The 25,710-nt window shown below is 35.4% G+C and overlaps 1 protein-coding gene across 1 annotated transcript; it reads right to left on the reverse strand.

Moving 5' to 3' along the window:
• Window positions 1–1,392: 1,392 nt before the first annotated feature.
• RpL29 (ribosomal protein L29) lies at window positions 1,393–25,567 on the reverse strand. Its single transcript, XM_081742680.1, has 4 exons — window positions 25,477–25,567; window positions 17,325–17,383; window positions 13,477–13,541; window positions 1,393–1,647 (listed from the first exon to the last, which is right to left on the reverse strand). Exons 2-4 carry the CDS (start codon window positions 17,359–17,361, stop codon window positions 1,531–1,533), a joined length of 219 nt encoding a protein of 72 aa, XP_081598806.1. The 5' UTR covers window positions 17,362–17,383; window positions 25,477–25,567; the 3' UTR covers window positions 1,393–1,530.
• Window positions 25,568–25,710: the final 143 nt, after the last annotated feature.

The following is a 25,710-nucleotide window of genomic DNA, read 5'->3' on the forward strand; positions in this document are numbered from 1 at the left end:
AAAAACCTTGAAAAAGTTAAACGTGTTGTGGCGATTCGGATTCCACCTTAAACAGTAGACCCACGTCTTATATAGACTCGGTGCTGAAAAGAGACACTAAAACTTCAATAAATACATTTATCTTAATACTACTAATAATAATATACTACACAAGCTTTCCCGCAGCTCAAGTGGCTAGCACGCGTGCCTTTGATGAACAGGATCCTCCTTGTTCGATTCCCAGTTGGAGCCACATGCTCGGACTTCACATTATGCGTAGTGTCATGTCTCATATAGCCTTCGTGCTAAGAAGGGATATGAAACTCAAAATAAACTAAAAATGCACAAGTATCCTTAAACATCAAAGAGAAGAGGCGGGGAGGTCAAAAAACATGGTTAAAGATAATACTCTTGTAAAATACAATAACACAGCGTTCAATGCTGATTACGCCTGTAGATAACCACTGAAAATATAAATACTACGAAGTGCTATCATTAGAGAAATCCCCAAGTCTTTCCACACTGGTCATTGATATTGTATCAGCACCACAGTAAACTCGAATTCACAATTGAAGATTCGTCGAAAAGACTTAACTATAATATAAATAGAATGACTTTCTCTTAGAGAAAATTTTCTATCCTTGCAGGCATGGCGGTCCTCGAATGGGAAGTTCACATGCACTTAGGCATTACTTGTATGTAAAATGACGACGAGTTCTTATACTCATTCGCCACCTATAACTACATAATCTTTTCGACAGATGGCATGCGAAATCAAATAATGGTAGCAATAAACTGATGTAAAAATCGAAACCCTGAATGCGCGCTGCTATTCAGTGACCAAAATAACACTATTGGTTTCTCTCAAATATATTTTAACTCCAATACGCAAATAAACCATGTGTTGTGAATCTTCACCACAGTTTCGCGTAAAAAAGCTAATAATACTTCTAATGAGAATGAGAGAAAATATGTTTTCCAGATGAAGAAGTTGTTTTCCACTCAAATTTCTAACTGCTAATATAAAAGAATTCTGAATGGTAATTTGTGATTTACTATTAATGGAGTATGTACCGCAAATCCCGTCATGGCGTAGACACGTTTCTTGGGTTTTCACTGGTACAGATAATTACTCTCTTGATCAAATTACATACCCAAATATAATGGAATGTGCGTGTAGTACGATAAAGCAGGTTTCTTGAACATTTTTCCAAACCAATCTATGGCTTCTTTAACCGTAAGTCCCAGTGTTCTCTCTTGAACCCGGAAACAGCATATTTATCATTTAGAAAGGAAACAGCACAAAACTTCAGAAAATATTTTTTTTTTATAAGCTTTTACTAAACATAAGGCATTCAAATTACGAAAATGGAGTGAAAAATTCAGATCCTGTAGCAAATTAAACACATGACATACATAAAAAGTAAGTTTATTTCCTGTTTCAACTGTGACCAAACTCTTGTATTGACATTACTTATCACCATTCCATATTTGAAAGGCTTCACGTAAGAGAATGTTCACAGCCGATGAAGTTACTTCTTTTGTACAGATTTATTTCGCCGATTCTGATCCCTTTGCCTTTCGTTCTGCCGCCACTTTTAATTGTTTCTGAGGCTTCAGATTGTGTTTCTTCGCAAACCTTAAATTACGAAGGAACTTGGGATCTACCTGCAACGACAAACAGTAAATTAAATCTACTATTTATACACAATAAAGTTACACATGAAATTTGAGTTTTATATATATTCTTTATGTATTACTTAAGCTATTGAAATTTAACCAAAATATTGAGTATAACGAATGGCTCATAGGGCACATAACACTAACATTTACTACGACTTTTCTTTTGTTCAATATCTAGCGTAGACATTTAATGGGGAAAAGTATGCTGTTTCTTATTTCGGCACAACGCATCTGAAAATCTCTTTAAAATCATTTTGTTCATTTCTTTAAGGATTACTTATTATCTTGATTGATCGCGGCTCAAATCAGACAAGGATAAAAGTGAAATCGAACTCACTTGTACGTTTGTACGAAGCAAATTCCTATAGTCATTTCAATTTGTGCGGAACTTTTAGACAACCCCAACTAAGTATTGCTCTTAGCGCGAATCTTACAATTTCGGTTTATAGCAAACTCATCTATAACCTCTATTAGGGAAAAATGCTGCGTAACACCACGAATGTCTCATCTATCAGACACATGAATTAAACCTTTTTACTTATTTCGAAGTAGGTGTTAATTTATTACGCGATTACGGAAATCTAGCTAGCTGACATTTGAAGATAACATGTGGGGCATTAGAAGCCTGTTGCCAAAGGCTCTGCAACAACAATCAGCAATATGCGCGACAGGCTTGGAACGTTCAAGTTATAATTTTAATAGGTATAAACTAACAGTAATAAAATGACAGGATAATTCGTAGTGTATGATACTTGATATACCTGACAGGAGATTCAGCATTAAACTACCGGCAAACGTGCAGTAAGTGACTAAGTGCCTGGAATGAGCGTGAGAGAATTCTTCACTGATTGGCAACATTCCTGTCCTTCGTTCTGTTTACAGTACTTGTAACTATCTATCACCCTCACAATAGTATAGGTACCGTATTGAATGCTACAAATTGAAGATCCATATTGTTAGGGTACTAGTGGAAGATGCTAAAATCCCATAATAAGAATTAAGAGAAAGAGATCAATGCATGAGAAGTTACTTCTTATTGAAAACGAAAAGTTCATTCTGTGGTATTGAGAATAAAATTCAACTTCTTCGTCTCTATCTTAACTAGGTAAATCTGGTAATACTTTAGACGCTGTGTCAGTAGTCTTTTCTCCCTGTCATCCACGGTTCTGATAACAAAGAGGGAGAGCATTAAGGCTCTGAATCCTAATCACGTATATACAGGGTGTTCCATGAGAAAGGGGCAATACTTCGGAAAATTGTAGTATGGGTGATTCTAAGCAAAAAAGTTCATATGAGCATTGAGGGAAATTGGGAATAAGTGTTGCCATCCAATTCCCTTACATAATCTTAACTTTCCTCAATGACCCCCTTTTCAAATCCGCTATGTCACACCTCTATAGAATAATTACACGCTGAACAATACGCAACACAAAGTCAAAAATGGTTCACAATCTGTAGCTCTCAAACCGTTGAGATTACGGACCAACGTTCAATTGATCATTTTTGCTTTGAATCACCCATACTACCATTTCCCAAAATATTACTCCTTCCTCCTGGGACACCCTGTATACGAAGTGGCCGAACTTTTGTAGACTGCAAATTATGTATAAATTAGTGGTGGGTACAAAAACAGGATCTTCGTTTTTTTTTTTTTTTTTTTTTTTTGGAAAACCGAAAGTTTTCAAAAACACGGTTTTTCTCCAAAACCGGTTTCGGTCTTCAAAACCGATTTCAGTTTTTTTCGAAACTGGTTCTATTTCTAACCAGAATAGTTTCCTTGTTCTCCGGAATCCGATTCCGTTTCCACAGAAATAGTTTGTGTTTTCCAAAAGTTTTCACCGAAACTAGTTTTGGAGAAAACCGAAACCGGTTTCGGCGAAAAGGTCGAACCGGTTTTGGAGAAAGCCGAATTGTCGGTTTCTCGGATTTCGGTTTCTCTAGAAACCGGTTTTGCCCATCCCTAGTATAAATACTTATTTCTATTTAAAATTTATTTTATTAATTTTACTTCATATTTGTACGGAGTTGAGAGAGAACGATCTTCCTGACGGAGAGGCTTTCATACGTTCCTAATAGTTTTGATCAATTCTTGCATACTGAACAAGAAAACGAACTATTATTTTGAAATCATGAAAATTAAACGGGAGGTACTGATTGAATAGGGAAAGGAGAGAGCCCAAGCGGGAGACTTCCAGATCTTGTAACGTGAAATTTCGGTAATTATTTTCTTACAAGGTTATAATATGCATCAATAAAAGAGATCGTATATTGGCATGCAACGACTAATGTAAATATGTTGCAATTAAATGGTTTTAATATTTTTCGTACGAGTTCGCTTCTGGCAGCAAACTATTGTGTTACACCTTCGTGTCCTTATTTAGCCTGCCATCCAGTGGCAGAAGCCAACTGACACACTATGACACATCAATTGTATGGGTAAACTAACAAGGCATAGGGCGATGGAAATGTGCCTACTGCCGCTTGAAAACAGAAGTGGAATGGAAAAGGAATGTGGTTCAATTTCTTTTTAATTACAAGAAGGGTTTATTAAGACAATTCACATACAATTCCACCACAAAACTTCCACTTCGCAAAGAGCTCTGCTCTGAAGTTCACCAAGAAAAAACTTCACGTTATATACTAATATACTGTAGTGTAGCGCAGATCCTGAAAATGTAACCGCATGTTGTTTTTTAAAAAAAAAAATATTAAGTAAAACCTAGTGCACATGCTTCCTTTATGTATATTGTATGCTTCTCAACTTTTTATTTTTTGTAATTTTTATGTAACAAATAATGTATTTTCCAATATCACACTATCCTTGGAATGTACTAATTTCCAGCGGTGTATATGATACATAAGATTTGCATTTCTGGATTTCGAGATTGGATTTTTTTTTTTTTTTTTTTTTTTTAATACAGCAAGAAAGGTTAGCATTCTTGAAAAAACCTGTGTCTCAGTGATTAACACTTACGAGTGTTAAAATAGGCACATATTTACTTATCCACGCATAAACTATAATATTAAAATTTTACTTGTACAATGTTTGAATTAATAATTTTGGTCTATTTAGTATACGGATCATTCAGTCACGAATTAGCTGCAATTGCGTAACACACAAGTTATTTGCCATTCTAGGGTTCATCTATTTGTGCTATACTCAGAGAAGGAATAGTTTGTCGTAGCTCTCAAATGCGAACGAGAAAGACTACCATACTCCCAAAATATAAATTACTTATATTGCATCTCAATAGAGTAATTGTGCGAGTCGATGAACTGTAATACACTCTTGTCATTCGCATACGGAGAAATGTTGAACAATGCATGGCAGGCTTTAATAGCTACTAACTGACCTTCCGGAACAACTATCACAGCTGAAAAAACATCAACACGCACAAGCAGAATTTGAGCTGCTTGGAAAATCTATTGAACCGTATATTCACTTCCAATAACGACTTACACGCAACCAATGTATTTATTTCTTTCTGATATCTATTACTCCCCACATTTCTGACGCTATACAGGTACATGCTTCTTCAGAGAGAAGTGAAGGATAGGAATCAGCTTGATTAGATGTGTTTAACGTCCCTTCCAGCACTGAGCTATGAGACGTTGACCTACAACACAATGTGAGAATCCAAAGCGCATGAACTCTTTCTGGGAACTGAACCTGTGTCGAAATGCCTACGCTAAGAGATTTAGTTGTACGAGATTTCTTCTTTCAAAGCAACCAAATCCCTTTCGAAATATCGATCCTCTTCTTGCTTTAGATCCGAAGAAGCTACAACAAGCGAAATATCACCATGTTAAAAATAACAATGGGAATGCGCAGGTATATCTGAATATAATGAGAAAAAAATATTTCATTATATACTCTTAACTTATTTTATGCAACAGATACTAATTGTAATACTGATGAAGACAACTATAAAATAGGCTAAGTTGTGACTAGAACTCCGTCGTATCTAAATTGTTAAGGTTTTAATTTAGCACGAACCGGAATTGCTTCTCAGTGGGAGTACGTGTGATCCAGACATTGAAAAACATCTGGAATTTCCAGAAATATTTCTTGTTTCGAAGTTTAAAAGACCAGAAGTGAACTGTTTATTTTCAGCTTAACGCTCTATGTTCTGACTTAAAATTACCGACAGTCCATGCCTGCCAGTGAATCTACCTGGAAGCAGTGCTTCTTAAAAAATAACCACTTTTGCAGCGGATCGTTCGTAAACCCAACATTTTAACAGTTCGTTACATTATTTTAATACCTGCTTTTAATTGTGCTGCATTTTGCTTCAGTTTATATTTTATTTGAGGTATTTCATACTCAAGTTCTTAAGTAATTTTCTTACTATTTTGAACCATTACTTTGAATTCTGTAAGACACGATATCTCGTAAAACAAAGCTATCTTATGTTTCTATTAATATGAATTTCGACAGAAGAAAAAAGACTACTATTAAAAGTTTTGTTAATGAAAATAAGTGATTTTTTACTAAATGTGGAATTTGAACATTAAATATAGAAAGAAACAAATTAAGTATCTGTAATTAAAGCCTAAAGGAGATAAGACAAGTAATAAAATTTTACTACCAATTGAAAGCTCGAGTTTAGTAGAAGAACAATAGATAATGAAAATTATATGCTGCTGAATAGCTAATTTTGTCCTTTAGAACCAAATTCGATACAATCTGCCGCATGATAGCTAACCTAAGCAAATTTAATGTGATTTAATTACAGTAGAACTCCTCTAATCCGCGTCACCTTTGGGGCTGGGTGTATGGTCGGAACGCAAAAAAGATCAGATTATACAGAAAAATACGGATTTACAGTAAAATAAACAATCTCTGAACTCAAAAATGGCTGTATTGTCCTCTTGAGTAACAAGAATTTTAGGAGTGATATAAAAAAGATCAGAAGATTGCGATCTTGGCAAGAATGTTAAGAACATAAAAAGACATCAAAAAGATTTCTTGGCCAATGATTAGTTTTTGGATCAGGGGCCACAAAATTTTTGAACGGCACCTAAATCGAGTTTTCCTATTTCTTTACGGAATAAGCACACCATACTGAGTTAAGTGATAGTTTGGGTTTGGATACACAATATGTAGTTATCCAGATATAAGATCTACAAGAAAAATTTTGATTGAAATATACTGGATCTTTTGATCCAAAAACAAACGAACAGTAAGTACTAAAAACTGCACAGTACAGTGCAGAAAACCCACACAATGAAAGAAACGATATAAGAGATGACTGAGCACTACAGCGGATATGCGGTAACAGTAAGTATAAAGTCGCGACGGCAGTAATCGATAATGAGCACCGTGAGCCACCGACGAGTTGGGAAAGTTCGGCTCGAGCTCAGTCGGATCAATCGGAGTGGCGGACCAGCCACAAGGGCAGACGAGAGGGGCTCTATTGTAATTCAAAGTTTGAGCAAGATAGTTATGTACTTCTTTATGCACGTTAACTTCCTGCACGCATAAGCTGTTTGTCAGTATCTGTTAAAATGCACTCTCATGGTTCTGTATTTACTGTTGAAAGCTAATTACTTCTAACTGGTTGTAAGCAAGACGGGGAATACTCACCGTAGCAACGTAATATAATCAATACGCGATTAGAATGACAAAATATCAATTTGTGAAGTAAGACCATTATCAGATTTACGAAGTTGTGATATTCATGAATTTATGATAAATAAAAAACAGTACAATTGTGAAATAAATAATTCTGAAGCTCCATTAACTTGGAACGCCACCATCTCAAAATTCATTGTTTTATATCTCATCGTTTTGCACCCATTTTGCACCTTTTCGCACCTTGACTTAAACATTTTGTATCCTCACCGTTACTGAGAAATTCAAAATTCAAAATGGTGTTCCAAGTTAATGGTATTTCAGTCGCTAACTCGTTTTCAAGATTTAACAATACCATCATCATCTAGTAGTTTTCCACCGTTTTTCAAAAATTTTGTACCATCATCCTAACCGAGAAAATAACGTTTCAAAATTCAAAATTCAAAATTTGCCACAAAAGCATAATTTAATTTTCAACCTACGATAGGATAGAGTACGTTTTGCACCCTCCGAAAATACCAATATTTCATTTTGTACTCCCACAGTTACCGAGAAATTTAAAATTCAAAATGCCGAATTACCATTAACTTGGAACGCCACCATTTTGTACTGAAGAATTAAGAACATCAGCATCTTCTACGAGTTTTGCACTCTAAGAAAATGTCGATATTTCATTTTGTAACCTCACCGTTAATGAGAAATTTCGAATTACCATTACTTGGAACGCCACTTTTTTGTATTGAAGAATTAAGAACACCAGCGTCTTCTACGAGTTTTGCACCCTCAGAAAATGTCGACATTTCGTTATATACCCTCATAGTTAACGTCTTCTATGATTTTTACACCCTTAGAAGAGGTCGCTATTTCATTTTAAACCGTCACAGAAATTCAAAATTGAAAATGTCGTATTATCATTAACTTGGAATGCCAGGAACACATTTTGAAGAAGTAATAACAGCGGCGTTTCCAATGATTTCTGCTCCGTCAGAATATGCTGACATTTTGTTTGGTATCCTCACAGTTAACGACTAATCATAATTCAACATGCCAAAAGTGATGGTGAGTCTACAGTAAAATCTCATATTGCAGCAATAGGATAGTTTAGTAGTGAATAATAAATTAAACTAAACTGTACTAATAGGTAGTGCTTGGGGTACCTGATTCGATCCCAGCTCGCTCCAAGTGAACTTTTTGGTGGAGAAACACAGGTGTGTGAATTTTCTCGGTGTTCTTCCGTTTCCTCCCACTTTCTTCATTCCACCATTTCATTCATCATTTCATCATCATTGTCTCCTTTAACCTAACCGACATAACGTAGGACGTAAAACAAATATTTCATTTCAATTTTTTGCTAATACATAATCGTAGACACCTCCGAAAATATTTAATAATATGATACTTGAATATAATCTGTGACTAAATATACTGACGATGTACGTTATTTCTATATTAGTAGTAAATTGTTACATTAATGTGGAAATTTATAGTCAGAAATGGGAGGGGTAAAGTAATGAAACGATATAGGAAACATAATCAAAATGCTAATAATATATTATTATTTTTGTACAAATACATTACACTAACATTCCATACTCAGTAATAGTAAATAAAATAACACACAACTACTTTATTTTGGGTAACATTTGAACAAATTGCGAACAACATTCAATAGCTCTTGATTTGTTGCAGATAGTAAAACAAGGAATTTTAGCGTCCATTCAAGAATGAAGACAGTTTATTCGTGTTCCCACTTCCTTTGTAAAATAAGATTAAAAAAATGTGAGGAGAAAATTGCTGGAGAATTAAAAAAATGAAAAATATGCTAAAAATTATTGAAAAGGGAGCTAATGTGTTAACCTGACTAAAAAGTATGCAAAAGTGCAATACTATGTCTTCATTTTGCTTCACTTTCAGACACAAAACGCATACCTTGAACTCTTGCTATGGAAATATGCATACCCTTTGGGAAGATTTGCAACTTACAATAACTCATCACTTTGTATTATTTTTATTGAGACAATAACCCCTGTTTATTGCATGGGTGTATGGGAACCATAGCATACCACAACACTGACAAAATCGAAATTACACTCAAAGCTCTTAGTCCTTAATACACATCGAAGAGAGGTTAGGGTGACTTATTATGTAATAAATTTCCTTCTAAAAGTTATTTTTTATAACCGAAAAATAAACACAAGTAAACTTTTGTTCAAAGCCACGCATTGTTGGATTTACCGTAACTATTTGTTTTTGTCCTTAGCAGCCTAATTGTTAGTTCTAATTAACTGTGAGGGTACAAAATTGAATATCCAAATTAATTGAGGGTGCAAAACTCGTAGAAGACGCTGGTGTTCTTAATTCTTCAGTACAAAATAGTGGCGTTCCCAAGTCAATGGTAATTCGGCATTTTAAATTAAGAATTTCTCATTAACGGCGAGGGTACAAAATAAAATATCGACATTTTCTGAGGGTGAAAAACTCGTAGAAGACGCTGGTGGTCTTAATTCTTCAGTACAAAATAATGACGTTCCAAGTTAATGGTAATTCGGCATTTTAATTAGGAATTTCTCATTAACGGTGACGGTACAAAATGAAATATCGACATTTTCTGAGGGTGCAAAACTCGTAGAAGACGCTGGTGTTCTTAATTCTTCAGTACAAAAAAGTGACGTTTCAAGTTAATGGTAATTCGGCATTATGAATTCGGAATTTCTCATTAACGGCGAAGATACAAATTAAAATATCGACATTTTCTGAGGGTGCAAAACTCGTAGAAGACGCTGATGTTCTTAATTCTTCAGTACAAAATAGTGGCGTTCCAAGTTAATGGTAATTCGGCATTTTGAACTTTAAATTTCTCGGTAACTGTGGGAGTACAAAATGAAATATTGGTATTTTCGGAGGGTGCAAAACGTACTCTATCCTATCGTAGGTTGAAACTTAAATTATGCTTTTGTGGCAAATTTCGAATTTTGAAATGTTAATTTTCTCGGTTAGGGTGCTGGTACGAAATTTTTGAAAGAGGGTGCAAAACTACTAGATGATGATGGTATTGTTAAATCTTGGAAATGAGTTAGTGGCTGAAATACCATTAACTTGGAACACCATTTTGAATTTTGAATTTCTCAGTAATGGTGAGGATACAAAATTTTAAATCAAGGTGCAAAACGAGTGCAAAATGATGAGATATAAAACAATGAATTTTGGGATGGTGGCGTTCCAAGTTAATGGAGCTTAATTCTGAATGCTACGTACAATATAGATAATGAATGGTTAATTACTTAATGTTGTCAGTCGACGATTTGGCTACTACAAATCCTGGCGTTTTCTGACTTAATGAATGAATCTTGTTCCTGGGGTTTCTGTAGCTGCTACAACCGTCTATATTTTTATTTATTTATTTATAATAGGTTTCAGATACAGCACTAGGCCATTTTACACTGAAACATTTTAACAAAACGCATATTGCATGTGATTACTTTGTCAATGTTATGTCCTTTTATATTGCATGTTGTGCTTATGACTGGAAGTTCTCATCATTATTTAAAGTGAGTGCACGTATTTAGCTACTTAACTATATGCAAATAGCTTATATTAAACTGCCTACTGATAACAACTCAATAGACTCAATAATGAATAATAAAAGCAATTACCATGAAATATTTAGTGTAATTTGATATTTAGAAATTATAATGATATTGTCTTGTTAGGAATTTTAACTACTACTCCCAATATTGAAGTTTAATTTGACGTTTAGCTTTCAAGGAGGAGTCCCGGCGTTCTGACATGAGTCTTGTGATCTTCCTGCCGGCCCAATGAATTCCTTAATTCGTTTACAACTAGATTATAAACGCTGTGCTTAATCACAGGTCATCTTGGGCAAGTACAGAATGTTCGGAAAACTACATAACATTAGCCCAAAAGGAGTGGTTTGTTATTCTTTGATTTTAGGTTCATTCATTTAATTTATTCTTTAGGTATGGTCACCCTATTTTCAACACTTTTAACGAACTTTGTGCAACTGGGTTTAATGTGTTAATATATATGCACGCCAGTATTTACGCATGGACTATACAGGCCCGGATCTAGTGCGGTAAATTTCGTCATACTCAGGAGCACATTAAGCCAAGAATGTTTCGCAGACGAATATTGTACCATCTATCCATGTAGTATAGCAGTGATCCATCAGCGATGATGGACGGGGATATCTGCTTCGGATTCTGTGCTCCAGAACTGACCACGGATGTTCAATACTGTTAAGGTAAGAGGGTTGGGTGAGCCAGAGGGAAGCGATGTGGCCAATTAAGCTATGTCTCAACCGCTCCAGCAGTATGAATTGACATAGTACCTTGAATAATTGGATCAATGGTCACCGAAAATACCAACGTAATCATTGAGAGAAATGCGTTCTGTGATCTAACCACAGGACCCACAAAATCGGAAATAGTAGATCACAGCATGATAAAGTCACCGCTATATTTCACGGTAGAGAGAAGAGTGTTCGGAGCATAGTTTTCTGAGCGTCCAACGTACATAAAACTAGACTTATTGTTGGAAATAACGAAAGAAGAATTCCTATTATATTACGCATTTCCAATCACCAGCGATGCATTTTACATGTTCTTGGTACCATTTTCTTCGCGCTGAAGCATTATTAGATGTGACCAACAATTTGGAAACTACAACCTGATCCCGGATGTTCAGGTACGCAACTCATGTCGGACTGTGATTTTTTAAGGATTTAGATTACTGGCTTTCGGCATCTATGGCCATTTTGCCCGTCACGTTTGAGGGACGACGTCCCTCGGCGAGTACACCATTTGAAGAAAGGGAAGGAAGGAAGAGGCCTGGGACCTGTATGTTAGGTACAGTCCGCAGCAAAAAAACCTGCAACATGACCATGTAAGTTTATTGTGAAACTACGCCTAACAGCCCAGAGAATCAATATAACGTCTAAGTGGCACAAATCACGCCAGAGAAACCTCGGCGTCCTCCCCTGCACACTTATTTTGGAGCAAGAGAATTCGTCGTTTCACAATGAACTTACATGTTCATGTTGCAGGTTTTTTGCTGCGGACTGTACCATCTCAATATTTGCCTGCTATGAATAAGGAAAACCTTATTCAAGATGGCTGGCCTGAAAAAAAATTTTATGGTTCTTCGACCGAGTGGCCCCACCGGGATCGAACCCGGGACAGCTCTCACCGAAGGCGAGAGCGTTAGCGACTATGCTACGCGGGGCCACCGGACTGTGATTGTGTCAATAGTTTGTTCTAAGTGCTGATTTAAGTTCCGCAGTTCCTCCTCCAGTCTTACTACTATAGATATGCCAGATTGACTTGATCCCTAGTTTTCCATTGTAAGCGCTGCTATCGGCTGAAGGAATTCCACTCGCTTTCTCTCGCTTAGCAACAGCTGAACCCTTATTGGCTCAACGCGTGGGTGTGAGTGTTAGTTCGCATTTTTACCACGGCTCAACATTTTGGCAGCACAATAGGCGATCCTTGCCACTAAGCTTTCTTCCGTTTACTATTACTGTTCACTGAAAATTGACATGAGTTATCCTGGTCGTCATTAGCTTGGATAAAGTTCCTCACGACTGGCCATTTTAGATAAGCTTGGTCAACTAACAATTTGGTCTCGAAGTCAGGTCTCCCATTTTGTATCAGAACTGTATGTCTGCTTGAATACATATTACCATTGTACCTCTGAGCTCACTCGTGGATATATATGGTTAGCGTACGCGTCTTTGGCACAGGAATCCCCCTTCACCTGACATACATAAGCCCATCTGTGGATATATGATTAGCATACGCGTCTTCGGCGCAGAAAGCCCAGGTTCGATTTCTGCCGGGAGGTCACGTGGTTCGGATCCCATATTAAGCTAAAAATTTAAAATTCATTGTACGTCATAAAATCACTAACCCCTAAATAAATTCTCAATGCCGTCTCTGAATGACTCTCCTTAAAGTTGAGGCCAAACTTAATATCTTTCTCGAAGTTGGGACCGAAAACTGCAAATCGTGTCTTTTTTTCAACTTCATCACACAGAAAGTGGGGGGGGGGGGGGGGGGAATCACGAAAGTTGACACCTATCGACAAGTAATAGAGGATCCGAATGAATAATGCATTAAATGCTCTTCAGTGTCCCGCATCGCAAATAAAGCTTGCAGGTTCTGAAGCTAGTCGTCAAATGTTAGGTATTAAACGAATATAAATTTAAAAGCAAATGATCTTACCCCTCGTGTAGATTCATGACGGTAGCGCTTTGGCCTCTTGATTCCATTGCGATGTGCTTTCCTATCTGTTAAAATTAAAAAATAAAAAAATACTTTCAGCATGCTCAATAGCTAACATATTACTATGTGCATTATTAACGTTAAACATTCAGAAACGTATCACAACATGAAAAATCAAGGTGGTTTTAATACAGAATCACTTTTAATAATGACAACAATGAAAACAACACAATATATCTAATATATTAAATAATATTTAATATATTTTCGATACGCTCATCTGAAAATCTGAGTTTTCCATCCCACGGTGATGAGAATGAATTAAGAAAATAGGAACAACCCGAGAAAAGCCACGCACACGGCATTTGTCCACCACAAAGCCCACTCGGCGCACGCTGAGTTCGAATCAGGGACCCCATGTATTAGAGGTGAATGCTCTATCACTTATTCACTATCGGGAGCGCGGTAGCTCAGTGGTAGAGCGTTCACCTCCGGTGCTTGGGGTCCCTGCTTCGATCCCAGCTCGCGCCGTGTTGACTTTGTGGACAAACACCGTACTCGTGGGTTTTCTCGAGGTTCTCCCGTTTCCCTCCACTTTCTTCATTCCACCATTTTCATTCATATCTCATCGTCTCCTTTAGCCTACCCGGCAAACTCAAAGATTTCATTTCATTTTTCTTATTCACTACGGCCCTCTTATCTGAAGATACAACGTAACGACGTAATTACATCAACAAATCTGGACACTGGACTAGCATGAACAAGAATACTTATCTCCTTTGCCGCACAATTGCTTTAACTAAATTGTCTTCAACGACATACCAGTTATTCTGCTTTGGCGCTAGTCAGCGTCCAGGTTTTTCTCCGCAATCATTGAAAATAAACTATCTAAAGAATTATACTTAATTATTACTACAGAATCAAATTTCATTTCTTTCACATACACCCATTTTACATAAAAAATACATACGTGAAATAAATGTTCTCTATAAATTTATAAATTTGCATGTTGTTGTCTATGAAAGCAACCAGGAACTGCTTGCAATTTCTATTTAAGTTTCACAGCAACAACAGACGATGTTTATAAGAAACGATGTTTATTCACTTGCACTAGTCTTAGTATACATCTATCATAGTAACTGACGAAATTTTCAATGAAAACTTCCGTCTTTGTCAGCAATTCTTTCTTAAAACACCAACAGCAAATCTATTACATCACATGGCATCCATCGTTAAGGCATAAAAGTACACAAACAAAATCAGAACTTCACAAGAGCTTTTAAACACTGAAAGAAACGGTTTTGTTTTTTTACTTTTGTACATCAATGACGAGTACCATGTGATGTAACTTGCTGTTGATACTTTAAGAAAGATAAGCGCTGAGGAAGACCCGAGTTCCCACTGAAAATATCGGCAATTACGGGGTGACAGACGTATACCACGATTAGTCCAAGTGAATATCTGTAATCATGTGACAGTTTAGTTCCACGAACCAAAAACATATACACACGTCGGATGGAAGTTAGCAGTGAAATAAGAGGAATGACCTTACGAATAAGCAGTACAGAACAATACGGATAAAGGAGAAAATCCTTGTCCTCCAGGTTGGTAGTTGGGTGTAACGCTAACAATCTTAACTCGTAAAAAGAAAATTGTTGCAGATACCCTAAACCAGCCTCGGAATCGGAACGGCAAAGGATGAGGATAATAAAGAGGAAAAGGGATATAATATTAAGCACACGGAACACTAAAATTTTAAAGAAATCCCGGAAACAAAAAGTAATAAGACAAGAGTTGCATAAATACACAGTGAGCATCGCTGCATTATAGGAGGTAAGATGGTAAAGAAATACGGGCACCAAAAGCACATGATTTTTGTTGCGAAAGTCGCTACAACCACAACCAACTTCGCACCAATAAACGACAGAATGTGTAGCCTAAGAATAAGAGGGAGATTTTCCAATATGACAAATTCAGTGTGTACGCGCCAAAGGAAGAGGCAACTACGGATTTGAAAAAAAAAAAAATCCACACAAAATTAGAAGAAACAAGCAAAGTGCAAAGACATGCAGTTGCCATAACAATAGGAGACCTAAATTGAAAAATAGGGAATGCAGAAATCTACAGAAGCAAGTCAGGAAAAAAAAAAAAAAAAAAAAAAGCTACGCGATAACGGACTAAGTTTAATAGACTTTGCCAGTGGGAAGAATATGGTCATAAAGATCATTTAGCAATCTCAGAAGCACATACAAAAGGAACATGTCATAATAGATGAAAAACAATAAACCAGTCATAATAAAAATAGCAAGCTGTCAAGGGGCAATTGGAGATACGGATCACTTCCTAATTACGGCTACATACAAACACACACACACACACATACAAAAGCGAAAACCAAAGAACAATGAAAGAAAAGACAACATAGAAGGAATGAAAGAATTACTTGATAAACACAAAAGAATGTTAGAAAGCTGAATACAGAAAGGAAAATCGAGAGAAAGTGGCTTCGATGTGAAATGGAACATACCTAAATGCAGCACCAATAACACAGCGGAAGAAATCTAGGAAAGACGAAACGGAAGCAGAAAATTGAATGGTTCGACAAAGAACCTCAAGCAGTGAATAGAGAACGAATCGAAGTCAGAAACAGAATTAAAGACACGAACAAGACAGCGGTAAACGAAAACATGGAAAAGAGAAGAAAATGACAGGAGAAAAAAAAGTAAATCAAAACTGTTATGGGAGAACAAGGGAAATAAAGGAAGGATTCCAGCCAAGAGTAATGTTCTACGAAGATAAGCAACGGAACCTAATTGAGGACAAAGATAAGTCATTAGATATAAGAATACTTCTACAAACGATTAAATGGAGAAAATGAACGATGAAAGAAAAGGGGGACACAGAAAATTCCTCAAGAAAACTTAGAAGAAACCTTACCCCCATCACTACAAGAGGTACAGAAGTAAAAAGGCACGTGGCGAAGTTGTGGCACTGATCAAGATGTTTATTACAAGGTAAAATATTAAACTGTTCTGCGAGCGCCTGTGAGAATATGGTATTCTGAAGATAGTTGGATAACTAGGTGCTTTTGAACAAAACTACAAAATAGTACGTACAATTGCAAATACCGAAAAAACGAGGATTGGCGGAGACTCGAACACCAATCTCCTGATTCTCGGATGATTGCTCTAAACACTTCAGTTACCAGTTATTTACATATAACTACAGAGTGTCTACTGAGTTTCATTTTCAAAATTCCAGTATATTTCAAGTACATTCAGTATAACTATCAGCAAAATTTCACTACTCAATATAATGATTTTTTTAAAAGTTATTAAGGAATAATCACACTCTTGATGATTTTAGGCTTGTAATTGTTTCACCATTAAAAGAATATTTTATTTTTAATAAATTTAGTTAGCCTTCATTTTTTAAAATACAATGATTTTTAACAATTCTGAAGGGCCTCCCAACTCCCCTGAAAGCTCTCCACTCCACCCATTGCTTTAAATGTCTAATTACAATATGTATACAACTCTTGCTGTACAACCTCAATGGATACAAAATTGTTTCTAAGATTATTAAAACAATTACAAAACAGTATTGTTGACAAATTACCAGTTTCATGATTTTTCCAGTATGTGGACCAAAATTTCAGTATGTTTCCAGTATTTCCAGTATCAAAATTAAATTCCAGTATAATTCAAGTATTTCCAGTATCAGCAGACACCCTGAACTATCATTATATTGCACCTTGAAATATCTCAAGAGAGAAATACTGAAACAAATATTTTTCAAACACAAATATTGAAAGATTCACACTGCTTCACAGCTCACATTATACTTACTTTGATTATGATTTGTATGATTCTTCGACTTTGCCATTTTTCAAGATGCTATTAGTAACCTATAAGATAGAAAATAATATTAATACACAACTACAGTAATCAACAGAAACAAATATTCATCAATAAACAACTTTTACAACACCAGCTTTGCAATATTATTACAGATGAAAAAAATGCAGAACATTGTCATACCAAGTACATTACATTTCGTAGTTTAAAAGCTGCAAACACAATTTGTTAAGAAATTAGTCTTACCAATAGTGCTAATAACGGAAATTGCTTAAGGGGGCAGACTACTAAAACTGATACAAAAGCTAACCATTTTTCTTTTACTCGTTTTTCGTAAGTAAAAAGAGATAATGAAATGAAACTTACCACAATAATAATGTTATTCTACACCCGAAAATACGAATCGAAAGACTTTTCAGTGTTGCCATCCATAGAAAATGAAATAACATTTTTGAGCTTTACGTTCCATGGTTATGCCGGTTAGGCTAAAGGAGACGGTGATGATGAGAGATGAATGAAATGGTGGAATGAAGAAAGTGGGAGGAAACGGGAGAACCCCGAGAAAACCCACGCACACGGTGTTTGTCCACCACAAAGTTCACTTGGCAGGAGCACGGTTTGAACCCGAGACCCCAAGCACCAGAGGTGAACGCTCTACCACTGAGCCACCGCGGCCCCCTTGCCATCCATAGAAATTACAGTGTGACCAGAATATGAATTACCCAAAAATCTAAGTTAAGGCAGCGACTAGGAAAATGAACTCAACGGTAAGTGATGACTTATCATCTTGTCTTGGCTCCCTGTTAACTGCTTTTTAAATAATATTTGTATTTATTTTGTAATAAACAGAATGGTGTTTTTTAATAAAATTTCTACCCTTGAAAATCATTAATATTTGCTTTCGAAATTTTAACTGGAATCCCAATCAGAAACAGACCATTAGGAAGACCTAGGCATAAACGAGAGAACGATATTAACACATTCGCTCTTGTATCCGAACCTGGTGAGATTCGAATTGAAGTGTACAGACTAAAATCAAATCATACTAAATTATTATCTAACGGTGCATACAAAATTTCAGTTTTCTTATTTATAATATAGACGTAAAACCAATTTCAGCTGAGGGTGATTTAATTAAAAAAAAACTGGCACAAGCATTTCAATACTTTCGGTAACTGATGACAGTGGACATGTTAAGATGGATCTCACAGAAACAGAAATACAAAGCAAAAACTGGGTTCAGTTGGCAAAGGACAAGAGTTAATGAAGAGCTCTCATGATGCAGCATTAAACCTTCGATTTCCATTGGCTATAGAACGAGCCGCGGTGGCTCAGTGGTACAGCGTTCAACTCTGGTGCTTGGGGTCCCGGGTTCGATCCCAGCCCTCGCCAAGTGAATTTTGTGGTGGACAAACACCGTGTGCGTGGGTTTCCTCGGGGTTCTCCCGTTTCGTTCCACTTTCTTCATTCCACCATTACGTTCATTACTCATCATCACCGGCATAAACGCAGGGTTTGCCCAAGTGGACCCACCTGAAAAAACCCGCCTTAAAACCCATCTGGGTTTTTGAGCTTTTTGTTAGTATATTATTGGTACAACTAAGGTAATCACGTTGAAAGTTATTTTTATCAGATTTTGAACTTTCTTTGGGTGCATTAGATGCTTTCACTTTAAGGTAGACAACAACATTCACCATTATAAAGTTCTGAATAAACTGAATGAATGAATAAAAAAAAACTTCCCTTAGCTTGAGATAATTATAGACCAAATTAATGTGTGGATTATGCTTATACCCTATTTGAAGTAAAATAAGCAATTCTATATTTTAGAAAAATACTTTCCGTGAATAGTGTGCTTGCTGACGCGGCGCCGCCGAGAGACGTTATCCTTCATACGTTGACGGGTTTAAGGTCATAGGTGCCGTTACTAACAATAAATATGTAAATACATTAGTAAAACTATTAGTAATATTTCTTACCTTTAGTGGTAACAAAAGTATTCAGTAAAATTTGGGTTTCCAACAACAACAATTTGGTTTTCCAACAACAGTCATTTGTTGCTACCCTTCACATGAGCATTCTGTAGAATCAACACCAGAAATAGCATAAAAATTCTTGTCAAAATTAAGAAGCTTAATGCTCGGAGCTCCCAAGACTACGTAACGCTTACTATTTCAAGTGCTGAATTCAAACTTAAGTATTAATTGAAGTTTCGATGTACAGTAAAGCAAGCTGCATTTTCAGGGAAAATCTGTCGTGAAAGAAGTGTTCGGGAAATTCCCGCAATTGAATGCGCAAAGCATCGGAAGTGAATACTTCAACAATAAAACTATTTTACGCTGGAAGATATTTAATTTCATTTATTACATTATGAAACATTTATTTTATAAAATATGAATTATAGGCCTATCTGTTAATTGTAATAAATTAATTTTCGGAATAGAATGGGGTTGGTTTTTCACAATCCGGAAATATTGCTGTTATTTTGCTTAAAGCCGGTGACCGGTGCAAACTTCTTACCATCCCATTTATGACCGTTTTTTCAAACTTGTATCTAGTTCAAAGTGTAGATTTAAAAAGTAACTTTCATTCTGTAAATCCAAAACTCACCTTTCACCATCTATCAACCATTAATTGTAATAAATTAATTTTCGGAATAGAATGGGGTTGGTTTTTCACAATCCGGAAATATTGCTGTTATTTTGCTTAAAGCCGGTGACCGGTGCAAACTTCTTACCATCCCATTTATGACCGTTTTTTCAAACTTGCATCTAGTTCAAAGTGTAGATTTAAAAAGTAACTTTCATTCTGTAAATCCAAAACTCACCTTTCACCATCTATCAACCATTAATATATTTTGTTCATCTGCTTACATAATTTTGAAGTAATGACAGGGACTGTATCACGGAAAATTTGAAATTTATTTGAAGGAACTTTATACATTTATTGAGAAAAAAAAAAAAAAAAAAAAAAAAAAAGACGACTTCTTAAAGCAATTTCCTGTAGTTGAAGTGTAAATTTAAAGAATAAATTTCATTTTCCAAATCCAAAATTGTCAAGTAAAGATTAATTTATTCATTTGTTTCGATAATTTTAAAGAAGTGGTGATAAATACAAAAAAATGATCAATGCCGATTTCAGTTTCTCATTTATAGTAAGGATGGCCAATTCTGGAATTCGGAAAATTTTGGCCATTCCTAATTTATAGCATTAAGCTTATTATTGAATGTACTAATAATATGCACAATACAGGTGATAATGCACTTTTGTTCACGATAGTATTTTCCTTCCCATGGGGGAGGGGGTCCGAACACTTAGACCTATATCATAGGGAATTTTGCGGGGGTGCGGTTTTTCTACTTTCCATAGTTGACAAACACTACAAAGAACCGTCTTGCAACAAGTGCTCGGGAAATTCCCGTAATTGAACGCACAAAGCATCGAAAGTGAACTTCAACAATAAAACCATTTATTTTACGTTGAAAAATATTTATTTCATGTAAGACATTTTGATGAATTATGTCTTTGTTTCAAATCAATATAGCTATTTGGTATTCATATTTGCCGAACGTCACTCAGGCTCCTGGGATGATCTACATTTGTTCCTTTGTCTGCCTGTACTACACAGTGTTCAACTTTCGGTCTTTTAAATTTTCAGGATACAAACTGGAGACACTCTAAATTTTCTGCATAGATTTTGGCGGCATACGAACGTAAAATTACAAAATGGCTCTTTAAAAAAAATAGCGGATATCCACGCTACAAAGGGCAGTTTTCGGTCTTTCAAGTTGAAATTTTCAGAGTAAAAGCACGAGAGACTAATTTAGCTGTATATATATTTTGGCGGCATAAAATTTAAAAATGGCGGCCATTATTCAAAATAGCGTGTATCCATGCTACAGGGTACAGTTTTCGGACTTTTTAAGTTCAAATTTTAAGGGTAGAAGCACGAGACATTCTGAATTTGCTGTATAGATTTTTTCGGGTATCCAATAAAAAAATTCAAAATGGCGGCCATTTTTTCAAAACAGCAGAGAATAGAAAAATGTTGCAAGTTGTGACAATGACAATCTTGAAATGTAAATCATATTTTAACATTTTTACCCCAAAGACATTGAAATATTTCGAAAAACCCAATTAAACCCGATAAAACCCAATTAAACCCGAAAATACCCGAAAAAACCCACATGGGCCCAGGTGGGTTGGGTTTTTTCAAAAATACCCGGGTTTTTTCGAACCCTGCATAAACGTGGGACGTAAAATTCAAATATTTCATTTCATTTTTCCCTTTCCTTCCCTTCTAGGACAACTATAAAAAAATCGCTGAAACACGTGTTTACTTATTTTAAATGAAACGTCTAAACAATTAAATGAAAACTAAGTTTTACGTCCCATGGTTATGCAGGCTAGGCTAAAGACGACTGTGATGGTGAGAAATAAAGGAATTGGTGGAATGAATAAAGTGGAAGGAGACGGGAGAACCCCGAGAGAACTCAAGCACACGGAAATAATATATTGTGATGTACACAGAAGTACACTGAAATGAACGCCACCCTTTTAGGCACTTCTCATAGCACGTGAGCATATTACCAAACCTTAGAGTAAAAATACACTGTTTGTCTTCGGGAACTCTTTCATGGTCCACCTTGCACTTCGAAATAAGGAATAAGTTCACACTTTCATTTATGTTGGCTAAAATGTAAGCCTTAACGATTATAAATACACAAGATGGACCATTTATCTTGATACGTCCTTGTAACTTTTAAACTAATGAACCAACAATGCTGGACTTTTGTACGGTGCAAAGTCCAAAGTATTTTAGTCTCTAATACTATGTTCTTGATATGGCAGGTACCAAATAAACATAAGCGAAGTTACAAGGGATTGAAAATGAGACTGTTCGAAAGCCTTTATTTCGAAAAACTGCATGAATAAGTACCTCATACAACTGTACAGATGGTTTATAATACATATGAAGATCACAAAGCCGATTACAGCAATTTGATATCTCAAACCGTTCTGAAGGTATGGTTAAAAAAAAAAAAGTTAGCTTGCAACATTGCTTAAAATTATGTAATTCCGAGAACTTGTAATTACACCCACTAAAAGGTACTCCTGTGATGGTATAGAAGCAAAGTAAGTGTTTCCACAAATACGCCACTTTAAGCAACATATCAAATTTTACGATTTCTTCCATATCTCCAGATTGGTTTGTGATGCCAAATTGTTATAGATGGCACTATGATCTTTAATTCTATTGAAAACCATGTATGTAATTGGATGTGATACTTATCTAAACACTTCTTCGGAATAAAGTCCTTTGAAAAAGGTCAAAACTTCCGTCTCTCTAAAATTCAAAAAGTTTTCGATGTTTGTGATATTCTAGCGTCCTTAGTTTCCAACAGTGCATGACAAGTCTGGTATTTATGTTTTCGTTTTATATTAACTTTTAAGTAATGCAGATATTATTTGATTTTTCAGTTTACTGTCATTTTCAGTAGCGAAGCTATATGAGACGTGAACCTATAGCTTAACGTGAGTTCCGAACATCAGCTCTTGCTGGCATCAAACCTAGGTGTCCCGTGCCAAAGGCGCGTACGTTATAATTTAAAGTTTCACAATAAATACTATTAATGTACCAAGAAATTAAAAAAGAAAATTTTCCAATATTTTCTTCTCAACAACAGAAGCCTAAATAATACTTTCCATGCTGATTTCATAATGTACTATATGTACGAAATCTTCAGCCTTCTCAAGTTGTGATATAAGCCGATTACTTTGCGACCTCAGCACTGCTACAAAAAAATAAGGCTACTATAAATTCAACTGAAAAAATAAATAAAAATATCCCTTTCCTCACAAATTCATGGACTGCTATTTCTCAGTAGAGCTCCAGTAATATAGTAATTTTCGCTCGCAAATTCGCTCTTCCTTTCAATAACTGTAGATACATGCTACCATCACGTACCACATCCGATTATTCTCTCTTTCACCACACGTAATAATAATAATAAAAAGAACTGAGATCACAAATCATAAACGCATGTTCATGAACTAATATTCATAACAATATAATATTTCGAAATCGATTTTCGTGGCAAAGCTGTACATCATTAATCCAGAATTTTTGTGAGAATAAGTGAATTATTCTGAAATGATAAATGCAATAACCACGTAAAACAGCACATACCTGATAAAAGATGGGAGCAATGACTAGGAAATAAACTGAGAAAAGAAACTACTTTCAGTAAACAATATTTTCCATATCCATTTATTAAATCTAACTTAATTAAAACAAATCTAAAGCTATTTTATAACAATTGATCAGAACACATAATGCATAAGTTCAACATTTCTATAGTTAAATACCGCGTTTTCCCGAAAATTATATATATATATATATATATATATATATATATATATATATATATATGTCATATGACACGTAGCATATTTTTTCTTTCATATAAACCCTACCTTCAAAAATTATATTATTATTTACTAGAAGACAGAGAGAGCACACCCAGAGCAATTTCTGAATTCTGATGCTGCAATATTCCCTAAAAATAAATCCTTAGATGGAATGGTCGTTTGTGCCTTTTGCACTATAATTTTTATGGCGTATATCCGGAAGTGACATCACTCAAACAGATCATTCCACCTAATTTTGACAATTTCAAACATTTTCAGGATAGGATTGAGCTATGAATCGAACATTTCCGCCGTGTACTTATATCCAATCGACACTCATGTATTCTGTCGCCTTTCGTTTCAGTAAATAGTTACACATACAATACTTTCACTACCAATTAAAACTGATTTCAATATGCTGTTCACTGACAGAAATTACGGACAATGCTTAAGCAGAAGGGGTTTAGCTATTTTTCAAGAAAAAAAAAAGTTACAATTTCGGTAATTTACGTTCACATTACGTAAGTTTAGGTTACTTTATGTTAGATTATATTAGCTAAACTAAACTAACCGAATGTGAACAGAAATTACCATATTAGTGTAGGGGTCTCGCATAATTTTCCGAAAAATGATAGAATTTCGCTTATTTCTACTAATATTAGGTTACATAATGTTACGTCTAAGTACTTGCATCATTCATTTCTCCTGTAAATTTTGTTTTTTACGTGTACTCCTTGTACTAAACATACTCCGAACCATTTATACAAGAAATTAAACACAACTCTCGCTCTCCTTATACATTACAAAGCACAAACAAGCAAATTATCCATTTCTTCCAGGTAAACTTCCAAAACAGCTAGAAACGGACGACCAACTTTGGAACTTAACCCAGTGTGGATATTGTGATGTCACCAACGACAATGAGGACATAAATGGGTAATAGTATACAACAGTGCCTCATGATCTGTGCGCGTGGATACTTCCTACTGTTGCACTACGTATAAAAATGATTTTATTACATGTAGAAGTAGTAAGAAGCATCCACGTGCACGTGACATGCGATATGTGTTTCAAATCCCCCACATATACTCATACACTACGTACAAGGGCACATTATTATTCTTCGCATACCATAAAACACAACGAAACGCAACGCAAACCGACGTACATTTTATTTTATATTACTCAGTAATTAAATGAAAGTTGCATTTTTACCTCATTTTCAAGTTCCTATATCCTCAATGAATAATCCTTAAAAGACTGCACTTCGTGAGTCCTCGCTAAATGATGAGGCACTCTCGTATACTATATCCCATAAATGAAATAATTAGTTTTTCAACAATCATTTCGAGCGGTATGCCAAAACTTGACCTAAATGTACGTCTCTTCCCAATGACTGAACCTTGTACTTTGGATATAAATAATCAATTTCCTACATATTATGTTGTAACATATTCTCTTCACACGAATTGTGTAAATACAAATTTGAATATATTACTACTTCAGAGCCTACAGCACATTACAAACTTTTAATTGCATCTTTGACATTCCCTACCGTACATTTTTACCAAAATCTTTACTTTTGTATCCTCAATTAACATAATAATTTTCTCAGATATAAATCTGAATTCTTAAACTGAAACATTTTACGTGCCAAAAGCAGTTATATTTATTAAGATGATTTGGATATGATATTGATAATAATTCTAAAATAATCTAACACACTACATACCTTCCTATTCACGTTTCCACACGTCTGCACAGGACAGTGGAGCCAGATCACGTTTAGCAAGAACTCCTAAATACATAACCATTTACCCACAAGTTCACGTGAGCAACCTGGCCTAACCCACAGCACGATTATTTTCGTTTATCTATGTGTAACCTTTCTGTAGATTAAGAAAAAAATTAAACCACAGGCTTTATTTTTCCCAATTCAGTATAATGTGATTAAGTAAATATTTTC

This window comes from Thermobia domestica, chromosome 16 (genome assembly GCF_964235325.1).
Source record: "Thermobia domestica chromosome 16, izTheDome1.hap1.1, whole genome shotgun sequence".
Taxonomy (NCBI): domain Eukaryota; kingdom Metazoa; phylum Arthropoda; class Insecta; order Zygentoma; family Lepismatidae; genus Thermobia; species Thermobia domestica.

What these genes read in the sequence shown, in the direction of transcription:
- RpL29 (XM_081742680.1), bottom strand. Translation starts at nt 17,361, where the DNA reads ATGGCAAAGTCGAAGAATCATACAAATCATAATCAAA. An exon ending in TCATACAAATCATAATCAAA is followed by an intron (nt 13,542 to 17,324) that starts GTAAGTATAATG and finishes TAATTTTAACAG; the next exon opens with ATAGGAAAGCACATCGCAAT. An exon ending in GTCATGAATCTACACGAGGG is followed by an intron (nt 1,648 to 13,476) that starts GTAAGATCATTT and finishes TTGTCGTTGCAG; the next exon opens with GTAGATCCCAAGTTCCTTCG.